This window comes from Nomascus leucogenys, chromosome 12 (assembly GCF_006542625.1).
Source record: "Nomascus leucogenys isolate Asia chromosome 12, Asia_NLE_v1, whole genome shotgun sequence".
In the NCBI taxonomy this organism is placed as follows: domain Eukaryota; kingdom Metazoa; phylum Chordata; class Mammalia; order Primates; family Hylobatidae; genus Nomascus; species Nomascus leucogenys.
The window spans coordinates 95,812,612-95,828,655 of record NC_044392.1 but is presented as its reverse complement, the minus strand read 5'-3'; the positions used below and the strand labels follow the sequence as shown (position 1 = coordinate 95,828,655).

Sequence of the window (16,044 nt, the reverse complement as noted above, 5' to 3'; positions counted from 1 at the left end):
GAGAGACGAGCAGTTGCCCAGTCTATGCATATAATTGAAGACTAGTTTGAGTTCTAGAAGTTCCTTGATATGACACATTTACCAAATATTTTGGGGCGATTATGTAGCATAAGACACTCAGAGCTTTTTGGAAGAGTTTTGAGCAGTGTGATTCTGCCCCTGTGGCTTAGGTAGAGCTGATCCTTTCTTTTCAAGCACTTAGGGTACATGACTATTTTTTTCTCCCTCATAATTATTTTATTCTTAGTTTCAGGTTGTTTTTAATTCCTGTAACTTTAAGGACAGTAATTTAGATGGAGGTCAAATAATTATTATTTTTTCTCTTTGAGGAAAAGTCTTTGAGACTTAGATAATAAGAACAACCCAGATAAAACCTTAGTCCCTAACAAAGGAACCATAATCCAGGTGGTTTTCTTATGTATAAATATGTGGTACTAACTTCTGAAGAAAGTATGGTTTCTTTTCTCTCTTTCTTTTTTTTTTCGAGACGGAGCCTTGCTCTGTCGCCCAGGCTGGAATGCAGTGGCATGATCTTGGCTCACTGTAAGCTCCACCTCCCAGGTTCACGCCATTCTCCTGTCTCAGCCTCCTGAGTAGCTGGGACTACAGGCGCCTGCCACCACGCCCAGCTAATTTTTTTTTGCATTTTTAGTAGAGACGGGGATTCACTGTATTAGCCAGGATGGTCTCGATCTCCTGACGTCGTGATCTGCCTGCCTCGGCCTCCCAAAGTGTTAGGATTACAGGCGTGAGCCACCATACCTGGCCTTTTTTTTTTTTTTTTTTTCGAGACAGAGTATCACTCTGTTGCCCAGGCTGGAGTACAGTGGCCCAATCTCAGCTCACTACAACCTCCACCTCCTGGGTTCAAGCAGTTCTCCTGCTTCAGCCTCCTGAGTAGCTGGGACTACAGGTGCATGCCACCACACCTGGCTAATTTTTTAATTTTTAGTAGAGATGGGGTTTCACCATGTTGGCCAAGCTGGTCTCTTGCTCCTGACCTCAAATGATCCACCCGTCTCGGCCTCCCAAAGTGCTGGGATTTCAGGTGTGAGCCATCACACGCAGACTTTCTCTTTATTTTCTGTAATGACATTGGCTGATATTTCTATGTTTATTTGAGATACAGTATAAAAAAGCAAAATTTTGGGGTTAGATTGAGATGTAGGAGGGTAGTCATATAAAAATAATAATACTGCTTATGTTTAAAATCACATATACAAATAATGTAACTCTAGCTGCAGAAGCCCATAATTTGTTCCAGAGATCTTTGGAACATGTAGAATCTTTGGCCAGCTCAGTTCTTGTTTAAGGAAGGCATTCAACAAAAGAAAGTTGGAAGTGGACTTCCTGGAGTTTTAAACATGAATTTGATGTGTTTTGGGAGAGATTTGTTAACCTGTTTCTGGACCAGAATATCTTTTGAAACACTAATGACAAATGATTTATTTAATGCTATTCACAAAGCACATTGTGGAGTATATAATGGTGCCACCAGAGAAAAAGCAATATTAATTGATATTAATGGCTCTGTGCAATAGTTCAAACTTTTATCTTCCTAGCCATATTGAGTTTCAGTGATGAATAATCATAACCATGTGTTAAGAATTTGAAAATACTGAGGAAAGTAGCAATTTAATATAAATGCACAGCAAGAAAACTGTCTGCAAGTTATCCTTCAACAACAAAAGTTGAAGGATAATTTTTTATGAGGAAAAATGCAATTTATCCTGGTTATGATATTAAAAAGGAGCAAAATCTGATACTTCAGGAAAATTCATGCACTTTAAGAAGCTTTCAAGCGTAAGTATAAATATCATTATTCAAGAAGCCCTGTATTCCAGGAATAATAATAAAAACCTTTAAATTGAGTCTTTTTATTTATTTACTTATTTTTTAGAGATAGGATCTTGCTTTGTCACCCAGGCTAGAGTGTAATAGCACACAGCACATAGCTCACTGCAGTCTTGAACTCTTGGGTTCAAGCAGTATTCCTGCCGCAGTCCTAAGTAGTTGAGACTATAGGCATGTGTCAGATAATTATTTTTTTATTTTATTTTAAGAGATGTAGTCTCGCTGAGGCGACTAGGCTGGTCTTGAACTCCTGACCTTAAGCGATCCTCCCACTTCAGCCTCCTGAGAGCTTTTTAGTTTAAAAAGTATATTTATACAGTTACTGAATTTTTGTAATGACCATTTGATGTAGACCAAACTTTAATAATGCCACAATTTACATGAGGATCAAGGAGGCCAAATGACTCAACTAAACCCTCTGAGATTGAAGGGTACATAATTGGAACTAGATCCAGAACTCTTAACTCTTAATCCATTATTTTCATCTCTTACGTTTCTTTTTCTCTTCTTTCTATTTAACACATTACAAGAATGAGACTGTTCCAGTCTATCGATTTATTTATTTTACTGATATTGAAAGTAAGGAGGTGAGATCGTCTGAAATTTTTGTTAGGGGTGATAGAATATGAAATTAGGATGCCATAATACCTCAGTGTATTAAAAGAAACACAATTCACCATGTACTTTAGATATTTATTTATTTATTTATTTTTTGAGACAGAGTTTTGCTGTGTCACCCAGGCTGGAGTGCAGTGGCGCGATCTCGGCTCACTGCAAGCTCCGCCTCCTGGGTTCACGCCATTCTCCTGCCTCAGCCTCTCCGAGTAGCTGGGACTACAGGCGCCCGCCACCACGCCCGGCTAATTTTTTTTTTTTTTTGTATTTTTAGTAGAGACGGGGTTTCACCGTGGTCTCGATCTCCTGACCTCGTGATCTGCCCGCCTCGGCCTCCCAAAGTGCTGGGATTACAAGCATGAGCCACTGTGCCCGGCTAGATATTTTTTAAAGGATAAAATGAGATGGTAGGCAGAAAGAACTTTTAAACTATGAAGAATTATAAAGATACAAGGCATAATGATTCTATCAGTTAGGAACCTTTTAGTTGAAAGTAACAGAAAATCCAACCCAGGATGGCTTGGTGAAATTTATTGACTCATGTAACTAAACGTTCTGGGATAGGACTGTGTATCAGACAGCGTGTTTTCAGCTGCAAGTAACAGAAAACTACTTACTCAAACTGGCTAAAGCAAGATAACTTATTATTTTACATAAAAGAGAGCTGTGTGTGGTGGCTTGTGCCTGTAATCCCAGCGCTTTTGGAGGCCAAGCAGGAGGATTGCTTAGGCCCACGAGTTTGAGACCAGCCTAGGCAACATGGTGAGACCATGTCTCTATGAAAAATAAAAAAATTAGCTGTGTTTGGTAGTATGTGCCTGTGGTCCCAGCTACTAGGGAGGCTGAGGCAGGAGGATCACTTGAGTCTGGGGGGTTGAGGCTGCAGTAAGCCATGATCACACCACTGTGTTCCAACCTTGAAGATAGAGTGAGACCCTGTCTCAAAATAAATAAAAGAGGTAGAGTGGGCTCCAAATTGGTTAACTGAGCAACTCACCGATGTCACCAAGGACTTAGGTTTATTTCTTCTTTTTGCTTTGCCATTCTTGGCATTGGTGTCTTTCTCAGCTGGCAGGAAGATGGTGGTAGAAATTCCTAGATCACCCACAGATAGGGCAAAATACAGAGGAAGAAAGGGACTGTCTCTTTCCGTGTTTCTTTGTTAGGCGTGAAAAAATCTTTTTCAGAGCTTCCTGGACATCTTCCTCCTATGTCTTATAAACTGGCATTGGGCCACATGCTTACACCTAAACCACCACTTAGGCTAGTTCGCTTTTATGCCTGGAACAGGGGATGTGAGTCATTTTCCTCCAAAGTGCTTGCAATCTGTACACATCTGGGAATTGTGTTAGGAGGGGAAAAGAGTGGACAATCTCCAGTGCCCACTCCTGACTGTCTTGAAGTAAGACTGGAGCCAGAGGCTCTGCTTTCCTCATGTCAGCGTTGTTGCCAGCCCTCTTCTAATGTTTGCAGTGATAACTGCAGTCGTTTTAGACTTCATATAATTTAGAAGAAGTGAGGGAGAGAGAACCACCGTTTGGTAGCTTCTATGGAAAAGAGAAGAGGATTCTTTCCCCAAACCCCCAATAAGTTCATTCTTGGATTTTCTTGGCCTAAATTGGTAGTCATTAAGCAATTTAAACTGAGGATGTGGTCACTCCCACCCAAGCTACCATATGGCTTAAAATGGGGAAGAGAAGTTTCCAAAGGAAAATTAGGGGGAAAGGGAATAGATATCGAAGATGTTGATGTCTAGCACAATAATAACAATTCAAGGCCCTCCATCTTCTGGCCCCAAAGGGCAATAGCTTTCTCCTTCAATTAGTCTGTCTTCCATATAGATAAGGCAGAGTCATAAGCTTGCAGTCCCCAATCTTTATGGCACCAGGGACTGGTTTCATGGAAGACAATTTTTCCATGTATTGGGACAAGTGGGATGGTCTCGGGATGAAACTATTCCACCTCAGATCATCAGGCGTTAGATTATCATAAGGGGCAGGCAATCTAGATCCCTCGCATGTGCAGCTCACATTAGGGTTCATGCTCCTATGAGAGTGTAATGCCACTGCTGATCTGACAGAAGGCTGAACTCAGTCACTAATGCCTGCCTGCCTGCCACTCACCTCCTGCTGTGTGGCCTGGTTCCTAACAGGCCAAGGGCTGGTACCAGTCTGCAGCCTAGGGGTTGGGGACCCCTGCAATAAGACAAATAAGGCTAATAAGATAAAATCCCTACTTACTAAAACGTTTTATTTTTATTTTTATTTTTTTTGAGATAGAGTCTCGCTCTGTCACCCAGGCTGAGGTGCAGTGGTGCAATCTCGGCTCACTGCAACCTCTGTCTCCTGGGTTCAAGCAATTCTCCTGCCTCAGCCTCCTGAGTAGCTGGGATTACAGGCACCTGCCACCATGCCTGGCTAATTTTTTTTTTTTATTTTTAGAGATAGGTTTTCACTGTGTTGGCCAGGCTAGTCTCGAACTCCTGACCTTAGGTGATCTGCCCACCTCAGCCTCCCAAAGTAATTCCAAAGCCTGGGATTACAGGCGTGAGTCACTGCACCCAGCCTAAAGACATGAAATTCTAAAGCTGAACTGCCCAATGTTGTAACCACTAGCCGAGTTTGGATACTGAGCACTTTAAATGTAGCTGGTTCTTCCAAATTGAGACAAGATGTAAGGGTAAATACATGTTGGATCTTAAAAACTTAATTTAAAAAATGAAAACCATCTTAATAATTTTTACACTGATTATAGGCTGAAATGACAATATTTTGGATATACTGGGTTATATAATTTTAAATTAAATTAATTCAGCTATTACTTTTGTTGCTATGACTATTAGAAAATTTAAAATTATTTAGCTTACATTGTATTTCTATTGGGCAGTGATGCTCTAGAAAATGAAATAGTCATGGGTACTCCATCAGTTATGGAAATAGGCAATGATGACAGTAAAGCAACAAATACAGATTACCCCAGAAGGTGTTAAGCGTTTCATTTTACAATGAAAAACATCATTAAGATTATGTCTACTGAATCAGTCATTTTCCTTGTTGTGTGATACCTTGTTATGAGTTTACTTTCCAAATCTTTTTTGATTTAGTTTAGTTTGTCCATCAGAGAGTGTTATATATTAAAAAAAATTAAATGCTGCCTTTCACTGCCTGTTGTGTAGCTTACTTAGATTCTGGAAGCAAATATTTCTTAGAGGAGCATTGATAATATGGCCACTTCACTGTTAATTTTATTGTTCTCATATGAGTATGAGTGAGGGTATGAAAGCTCACAGTAGCTTCTTAAGGTTCCTTTTGACTTAAATGTTCATTATGTTTTGATGAGTGAATGAGCAGGAACTTTGCATTCTTTAGAAACTAGTGTATCACTTTCTTATTTTGCAGTTCAAAATATAAAATCTTTGAGGTTGCTTGAATTTCTAGACCTTTATCACATACTTAGAGGTATATTTCCTGATAGTTGTGCATTGATACTGTGATAGCTTCCTATTCTCCCATGAAGAACTGATCTGAAGTCATGGAGCTTTAGTTACCTGCTGCTCTTATTCCACCTTGCAGTGGCTATCACATTCCTACAGGTTTTCAACACAGCTTCCCATGGAGTTCCATTCACTGAAAGATATAGCTGGCTCCATTCCTTCCAGAAAAAAGAAACTAATGCCCTGCTTGCCAACTTTTGGCTGTCTAGAATGGAATGTTACTCTGCACGGGAGGAAGCACGATGGAAAAGGGTTCTTCTACCTGCAGGAAATCTAATGTTTGCTCTGTACTGAAGCATGTGAAAAGTTGAAAGAAAGGAAGCAAAGGAAGAGGCTTGGTCATTAGAAGTTCAGTTTGTGTGAGATTTCCTTTTTTTTTCTTTTGTTTTTCTCTATCCTGTTATACCATCGTGGTATTTTAATTTTTTTTTTCCTAGCTAATGGGTAAATTGCTTTTATATTGGTGTTTGGGACCCACCATGAATACCATGGACAGATTCACTGGAAATAAAACAAAACAAAATAAGGAGGAGAAAAATGTTGTTTCTTCTACTTACTTCCGATCATTTTGTGAAGGAGAGTCAGAAAAGCTGTTTTCTACACATACTCCCTTCCCCCTCTACCCATTCACAGTGATTTTTGTTAGCAAACTAATATGCCATTGATTTTACAGTTAGGATCAGAAATATGCACCATTCTTGACTTAACCGATTTTTTCCGCCTGAGAACAATATCATTTTTACACTAGAGAATATGTGCAAAAACTTATTATCTACAAAGCTGAATGTATTTTGCCCTTGCCAGGAACATAAAGGGTTAAATTGAAGGCTCAACAAAGACTGGGATGAAAAGAGGACAAGGTGGGGGCCATAGTTGTTCCCTGTAGGCATTCACTATTTTGTAGCCAGTGGCCTTTGTTTTGTCCTCATCACTAGCTCCTTTAACACACCTCTGGGATTTGCTCTGAGCTTGGCGGAACACTCTTGACCTTTGATTGTATAGCAGGGACAGCTTTATTTTATGAAGCTCTTCTGATTCAGACACATTTTGACATGGCCTAAAAAGCCATTCAGTAAGTAGTAAGTGCACCCTATTTCTGAGCGGGATGCAGGTTATGGATGCAGGCTCAATCAAGGTTCTGGTAGGAATTAGGACTGGTGTGAAACTCCAGGATACTGGGAGAGGGTTGAGAGTGAGGCCTGAGGTAAGAATCCGGGATGGAGGAAGAGGCTTGGAATGTCTGTGGTGGGCATTACCTGATAAATTTCATTTAGTTATTTTGGCATGAAACAGCCATATTAAAATGCCCTTTTTGGCTTATTAAATAGAAGCTACTCAATACATGTTTGTTGAACTTAGCTTCTTAACCGATGATACCTTTTCAACCGTGCTTCTCTTCTCCTATAATTTGGGCCCCACAAGTTACCCAGATTGTGGTTGACAAACTTGAGTAGCACTGCACATTTTAGTCAAATGAGTCATATTTTTGAAGGCAAATGAGGTCAAATAAAAACTTGGTAAACATAAAGAGCCCCTTTGAAATCTCCACACTTTTCACCATTTGGTTTCTTTTTTCTCTCTTTTTACTGTCACATGAATTGGTACAAGTTGTCTTAAAATCTCCAGACCCCAATTCCATGGCCCCTCTCACCCTTTTTTAAAATTGGGTTAATAGTCTTTAAAGTCCATTTTAGTTCTAAAACATATTGATTTTAACACCTCATTCACTAAATAAATTGCTTTTTTTCAGGCACTATAATGCAAGATAAATAAAATTGTCTATATTTAAAAAATGTATTTACCAACTTTCAAATATAGGCTTGCCTATATTTTAATTGTAATGTATGCATGATGCAGACCTTTGGGACTATAACCTTTGATTTCAGCATTATAAAATGTCAGGTCCCTTGGCATAAACCACTTTGAAATTGGTGAGACCTGAACTCAAATCCTTGGCTCTGACAAGTACTGGCTGTGTGACCTTAGGCAAATTACTTATTTTTACCAGGCTTCAGTTTCCTCATTTGTAATATGGTGATACCAATGTACTTTATAAAGTTACTGTAAAGATGAAGTGAGATAATAGGATGTAAATTGTCTAGTGTGAAGCCTGGCCTACAGGAAACCCTCAATACATGTTACCTAATGCTACTCTCTGAAAATGTGTCCCAGAATCTCTCTAGCCAACATAAAAACACATTTTATGATGTAGCTCTTTACATCATAAATTGAGGAGTATTTCAGTCAATAAATATTTATAAATAAATTAATGGTCAGATGTATTCCAAGTGGAAATGGACCTGACATTTTATTTTTCTTTGCAGATCTTATATTGTACTTTAAACACACCTAAAATTGACATGGAAAGACTCTTAGGAGGACAAGTAGGACTAGAAGATTTCATATTTGCCCATGTGAAAGGAATCAAAAAAGAAGTGAATGTATATAAATCTGAAGATTCACTTGGTCTCACCATTACAGATAACGGCGTTGGCTATGCTTTTATAAAGGTAAGTTTTAAAAAATAACAGTGTAACCCAATTGAGGATAACATTTAAGAGAATCTACCAGGCCAAAGAAAGTTAGAAATGATCTTCAGAGTGAGAGCCAGCTCAGCAAGGATGCATGAATTGGTAATGTTTCACTTTCATTTGAAAAATGTTCAGACATCAGTTTATGTTTACTATTTTATTAATTTCTTCCCTTTAGTTTAAACTTCCCCTAGAATTTGAAAGGAAAGTCTAACCCTGGTGCCTACTCATTATCCACATAAGCTTTTCCATGTCTGTAGGTTTTAACATCTGATGAATTTCAGGTTTATTTCCCTTGAATTAGTGTTATTTCCAACTGTTCATAGTTTTGACTACCTTATTTACTTCTTTAAAAATGTTCTTCAAAATTTTAGGACGTATATAAAGTTGGATCTCCATATCTGTAGGTTCTGTATTAGTGGATTCAACCAAGCACAGACTGACGATAGTTGAAAAAATGGCATCTGTACCGAGCATGTACGGCCTTTTTACTTGTCATTATTTCCTAAACAATACAGTACAACTGTTTATGTAGCATTGCCATTGTGTTAGGTATTATAATCTAGAGATGATTTAAAGTATATAGCAGGATGTAGATAGGTTATATGCAAATACTACACCATTTTATACCAGGGACTTGAACACCAGTGGAATTTTAGTATTGATGGCGTGTCCTGGAACCAATCCCCTGTGGATACCCAGGGCCAACTATAATTCCTTTATTCAAATACAAAGAGATCGATATAGAGCTTCAAAGGCAAGATAAAAGTTTGAAATGGTGTGAAAATAAGAACTGAGGAGAAAGATAGACTCATCTCTTAAAAATAACAATTCTGTTATTGTAATAGTTATAATAATGACAGACTTATATTGAATGCATGTACTAGGTACTTTACATACAATTTCTCACTTAATTCTCACAATTCTATTTGGTTGGTATTATGTTTTTTCTTTGTATTTTTTTTTTGTTGCAGTATAAGACATTTTTAATGTACAGCTTAATGAATGTTTACATACTTATCCCTGTTTAACCATCACCCAGACCAGGATAAATTTCTGCCACCCAGAAGGCTCATTTGTGCCCCTTCCCAGTCAATAATCTTTCCGTGCAAAGTAGCCATTATTCTGGCATCTATTGCCATGAACTTCATATAATCATATATTATATACTCCACAATTTTTGGCTTCTTTTGCTCAAAAAGATGCCTATGAGATCCATGGATAGGTACTATTTCTAACTCTATTTTACAGATGTGGAAACAGGATCAGGAAGGTTAAGTAGCTTGCCCAAAGTTATACAGCTGGACAAATTCAGGATTTGGATCTATGAGGTCTGACTTCAGAGCTGGCACTTCTATTTACTCGATTAAGAATTACTGATAGACTTCATGCAACAGAGAATATTTTGTGCCTTTATTTTGTCCAAATCTTGATTTGCTGATGCATTGTCACCATTAAATAATCTTAGGGAAGTTATCTTCTTAACTGTAAATGGGACTTTCACTTCCCACTTGATAGAATGGCTATTTTTAGCTCTGCAAAAGATATGACTGTGCTGAAGGTTGAGTGAGTGACCAAATGGAAAATCTGTGACTGGGAAAGTCATATGGGATTATCCAAGGGAAGCTCAGGACATGAGGCACAGGCAGCAGAGAAGGGCTTGGAAGTTTCACAAACGTGTGGATTTTTAAAATCTTAGCCTCTGACATTCAGAGTTTGTCTTTCTATTTTTTAAAAAATGCTTCGTCAAACATGTGCCTGCCTCAGAGTACTAGTCACTAGCCTTGTGGAGATAAAGGGCATGTTAGCAAAGGAGAAAGCAAGGCATAATCTAAACTGCCAACATATAGTTCAACTTAGAAGAGAGATGCATATTATACTGTACACATGGTTGATGAAATTATTTAAAAATTGGGAGAGGGTAATTTCAAACTTACATAAAGATTTCAATAATAATACAAAGAACTCCCATAAATCATTTATCCAAATCTCCAATTTTTACCATTTGCCATGTTTGAGTTCTTTGTTCTATCTCATACACACACACATATATACTCTTTACCCCTTAGTACTTCAGAGTGTAATTACTAAGAACAAGGGTATTCTCTTATATATAACTATGGTACGATTATGAAATTCATACGGTCTAATATTGATATAATACTTTCAAACTAATCTATAGTTCACACTGTAGTCTTATCAGTTGTCCTAATTGTGTTCACTATTTTCCCCTCCTACAGGTCCAGTTTAGGATCCTATATTTCATTTATGTCTTTTTAGTCTTCTTTATGATCTAGAATAGTTGTCATGTCTTTTTAGTCTTCCTTAATCTAGAATAGTTCCTCAGCCTTTTATAGGATGTCCCTGAATTTGGGTTTTTCTGAGGTTTCCTCATGTTGATAAATAGATTGTGCATTTTTGGCAGGAAAATTTAAGTGATGCTGTGTCCTTCTCAGTGCACCACATCAGAAGGTACATGAAACTGGTTTGTCTCATTGTTTGTGACGTTAATTTTTGTCACTTGTCTGAGGTAGTGTCCATCAGTCTTTTTCACTACAAAATTATTTTCCTTTGTGATACGTAATTGTGGAGAGATGCTTTGATATCATGAAAATATCCTGTTTTCTTACTTGCATGGCACAAATTTAGCATCTGTTGATGAGTGTTGCCTGAATTAGTTTTTCCTATAATGGTTGGAAAAGATGATTTTTCTAATTCCATCACTCCTTATATGTTTATCTGAAAGCATTTTGTGGTAGGGAAAAAGCTGCCCTTATTTGTTGTCAACATGGGTACATGACTTTGTATTTTACTCAGTGGTTTATAGTCTATTACTATCAATTATGTTGATGCTCAAATTTCCTGAGACTTGGCCTGCAGGAACCCCTGTAAGTGGGCCCCCGTGTCCTTTTGACATGGCTCCTGTTATTTTATTGAGTTGGTTCTTACTTTCTAGAACACAACAAGATGTTCTAGACCCATCTTGTATCTCCTTTTCCCCCGGCCTAGAATCAACTATTTCTCTCAGAAGCTCTGATTTTTACTAGAGATTGTTAGTCAAGTTCTGGTGTTAGCTGTGCTCATACATTGCTACTGGAGTGCATTATTTCTAGATCCTTTCAGTGGTAGAATTAGAGAATGTGTTTATTAGAAGTTATGAATTGGGCCAGGCATGGTGGCTCACACCTGTTATCCTAGCACTTTGGGAGGCTGAGGTAGGTGGATAGCTTGAGGTCAGGAGTTCGAGACCAACCTGGCCAACATGGTGAAACTCCGTCTCTACTAAAAATGCAAAAATTAGCTGGGTGTAGTGCACACCTGTAATTCCAGCTACTTGGGAGGCCGAGACAGGAGAATCACTTGAGCCTGGGAGGTGGAGGTTGCAGTGAGCCGAGATCATGTCACTGCACTCCAGCCTGGGTGACAGAGGGAGACTGTCTCAAAAAAAAAAAAATTATGAATGCGTAACGATGCCTCTAATTGTCGTCCTGCCCCACAGGATTATTTCTTGGCTTTCCCATCAAAATTTTTACTTTCAAAGTCGTTAAAATATTTACTCATTGTAGAGATCTTTCACCTTCCTGGTTAGCTGTATTCCTAGGTATTTTATTCTTTTTGTGACAATTGTGAATGAGATTGTCTTTCTGATTTGGTGCTTGGCTTGGCTGTTGGTGTGTAGGAATGCTAGTTAGGCATTTTTGTACATTGATTTTGTATCTTGAGACTTTGCTGAAGTTGTTTATCAGCTGAAGGAGCTTTTGGGTCAAGACTATTGGGTTTTCCAGATATAGAATCACGTCATCTGCAAACAGAGATAGTTTGACTTCCTCTTTCCCTATTTGGATGCCCTTTATTGCCTTTTTCTGCCTGATTGCTCTGGCTAGGACTTCCAGTACTATGTTAAGTAGGAGTGGTGAGAGAGAGCATCCTTGTCTTGTGCTGGTTTTCAAGGGGAATGCTTCTGGCTTTTTTCCATTCAGTATGATGTTGGCTGTGGGTTTGTCATAGATTGGTCTTATTATTTTGATGTATGTTACTTCAATACCTAGTTTGAGGAGAGTTTTTAACATGAAGGGGTGTTGAATTTTATCAAAAGACTTTTCTGCATCTATTGAGATACTCATGTTGTTTTTGTCTTTAGTTCTGTTTATGTGATGAAGCACATTTATTGATATGCTTATGTCGAACCAATCTTGCATCCTGGGGATGAAGCCTACTTGATCATGCTGGATTAGGTTTTTGATGTGCTGCTGGATTTGATTTGCAAGTATTTCGTTGAGGATTTTTACATCAATGTTCACCAAGGATATTGGCCTGAAGTTTCCTTTTTTTGTTGTGTCTCTGCCAGGTTTTGGTATCAGGATGATGGTGGCCTCATAGAATGAGTTGGGGAGGAGTCCCTCCTCCTCAATAGTTTCGATAGGAATGGCACCAGCTTTTCTTTGTATATTTGGTAGAATTCAGTTGTGAATCCATCAGGTTCTAGGCTTTTTTTTTTTGGTTGGTAGGTTATTTATTACTGATTCAATTTCATTATTAGTCTGTTCAGGAAATCAGTTTCTTCCTGGTTCAATCTTGGGAGAGTGTATGTGTCCAGGAATTTATTCATCTCTTCTAGTTTTCTAGTTTGTGTGCATAGAGGTGTTTATAGTAATTTCTGATGGTTATTTTTATTTCTGTGGGGTCAGTGGTTACATTTTCTTCATCATTTCTAATTGTGTTTATTTAGATCTTCTCTCTTTTCTTCTTTATTAGTCTAGCTGGTGGCCTATGTAACTAATTTTTTTCATAAAACCAACTCCTGGATCCATTGATCTTTTGAATGCTTTCTTTTTTGTCTTGTTCAGTTCAGCTCTGGTTTTGGTTGTTTCTTGTGTCCTACTAACTTTGGGCTTAATTTGTTTTTGCTTCTCTAGTTCTCTTAGTTGTGATGTTAGGTAGTTAATTTGAGATCTTTCTAACTTTTTTAATGTGGGCATTACAGTGTATGCTGCCCTAGACTTCTGCTGACATCTGTGATGAGAAGGCAGAATTCTCTAAATATATGGTATCAACATAATGGGAGATATTATAATAATGATCTGAAATGGTTGGAAACTTCTGTGTTTAATAATGTAAATCCTATCTTCCAATAAATAAATAAATCTTCTCTACCTTTTGCACCATCAAGCTTCAAAGACAGGTGAAATTTCCTAAGTGTTATAGAGAATAGTATAAGTAACTCAGTAAATAAAGTATAGCATTAATGCCTCTCTTTTTTCCTTCTTATTCCTTTGCATCTGATTAGTACCTTTGGCAATATTATTAATCTCTGTCAAGTTATTGTATGATTATCAAAGCACAGTAAGTTTCAGAAACTTGTCTCCATTGCTTCCATATTGTTTATTTTACCCACTTTGGAGGCTAAGGCTCAGGTAACCCATAAAATATATAATCCATGTCTCCAACTTTGCTTCTTTATCTGGTTCGTCTTCTCCAAGTTTCCTATATTGATTTTCCTGTGTCTTCATTCCAGATTCTTATCTGCTGCCTCTGATAGTGAAATGTGCTGTGACTTTTCTCTTGCTACCTGGATTCTCACCCTGCTGTCTGCTCTGACTTCCGGTAACTGCCTTTCCTCCCTCTGTCTGGGCACTCTTCTGGTTGCTGAGGCATCTCTAGGATTGCTGAGGCGACTCATGGGCCTCTGCAACCCTAGATTTCTGTTACTCTGACCTTTAATTCACTGGTGAGATTCAGATGTGTCTTCAAAGTCTTTAACTTTTATATAATGCTTATTTTAAATAAAATTGTAACTCTAAATCTTAAGCTAAAAATACTGTGTGATGAGACTCTGAAATTTGTATGGTGTAGTTGACCAAAGAAAAAAATAAGTTCAAGATGTATCAAGAGATAAATTAGAATAAGAACTAAGAAAAAAATCAAAGTTAAATATAGATTATTGAATTCTTTGATGAATTATGAATTGTGTAAAATATTTAACAGTTTTTTCTTCTTTAGACTCTAGTCTTTTCTTTAATCTTGCTTATTTTTCTATGACAGTTTAGAAACTCTAGTTGTACTAAGTGGTTCCCATTGTTTCTGTTAGAGATATAAGTTTAATATGGGTTTCTAATAAAACAATGTCAGTAGATTATGAAACTTCTGGTTTCTTTGCTTAACTATTTCTAATGACAGTGAGCTCTGTGTAAATTGGCATTATTGTGACATTTGCATATGGCGTGTTAACAGTCACTATTAGAATGAATGAACGTAGCAATATTCTTAAAATTTGGGGTAAAAGAGAAATCTATTTTGAGTTTTGATTTATAATAATGCAATTTAAACATTAAAAATGCTTAACCTTCCGAAGTTATTCTTGTTCCTGATGACCATATGACAGAGATGCTGGAGGTAGTTGAGATCAGTTTTCTCCTAGCTCTTGGACACAATGATCAATCACCCTGCTGATTCAGAAGATGTTATACTTCCACCTAGCAAGGGTAAAGAATACACAACCTTTATTATACAATAGCAGCCACTCCTGATATTGCTATCATTCCTATGAAGGATTTAGGACTTCCGAGACAGATTATGGCCTTCATTTTGCCCCATTCCTCATCACCGTGGAAGAACTTGTACATCCTCTGCAGGGCTGTTTTCTGCAATTCTGGAAGAGTTTTCTGGAGCTCCTGCCCCTAAAATCCTTTCAGAAATTCTTGATGCCATCTTGGGAATACTAGATATCATTTTGAGACTCTACCCTACAGTTGTATTGTAGAGAAGTAAGATAGATTTAAGAAAGACCAACTTGAAGTTTGTCCTTGGGGTCCTACATTCTCTTCATCTAAAATACATAAATGAAAAACAATAGCATCAAATCACCCTTACTGGCTCCCAAAATGATAACCATACTTATCTTTTATTGGGTATCAGGCATCTTAGCTAAGATGGTATTATTCTTTGTGTCTTTGCATTTGTAACTAAATGCAGCCAATTGAAAAATCTCAAGCTCTATTCTTATGTGATGGGCCTCAATTGAAATGATTCAGTAATCACTAATGAAGGGACTTTGCAGATATCGTACTAGGCACAGGCATGCAGTAGTGAATAAGACCATCTCTGTCCTCAAGGATATTAGTTTAGTAGTGGAGACTGAGAAGTAAATGAACAATCGCACTGTGGTATGTTGAATCTGGCAAATTACTTGATCTTCTGAAGCTTTAATCTTCCTGACCTGTGACATGAGAATCTCATAAAGGTTGTTAGAATTAAATGAAATAACAAATGTAAAGTGCTTAGTTTAGAATTCAGCATATACAGCAAAACGTACTGTAGAAGCATGAGAGTGGCACCTTACCCATTCTTGGGGGGGTGGTTTGGGAATGTCAGGAAAAGCTTCCCAGAGGAGGTGGTGTATGAGTGAGCTGAATTCTGAATGATAAGGAAGACGAAGAATGGTTGGAGGTAAGATAGTGGTTCTTGGTTGCTCAGTCTTCCATCTCTAACTGAACATCAGACTGCATTGTTATGTCAATACATTGTATTTAATGTCTCAAAAGCATAAAAAGT

At 37.8% G+C, this 16,044-nt stretch overlaps 1 protein-coding gene across 1 annotated transcript in view; it reads left to right on the top strand.

The window, feature by feature from the left end:
• The window catches only part of GIPC2 (GIPC PDZ domain containing family member 2), a 92,951-nt gene that overhangs the window by 26,725 nt on the left and 50,182 nt on the right, over window positions 1-16,044 (top strand). Inside the window, exon 2 of the mRNA XM_030825142.1 lies at window positions 8,287-8,472. Coding sequence (XP_030681002.1) covers window positions 8,287-8,472 — 186 coding nt within the window. The remainder of the gene's footprint in view (window positions 1-8,286; window positions 8,473-16,044) is intronic.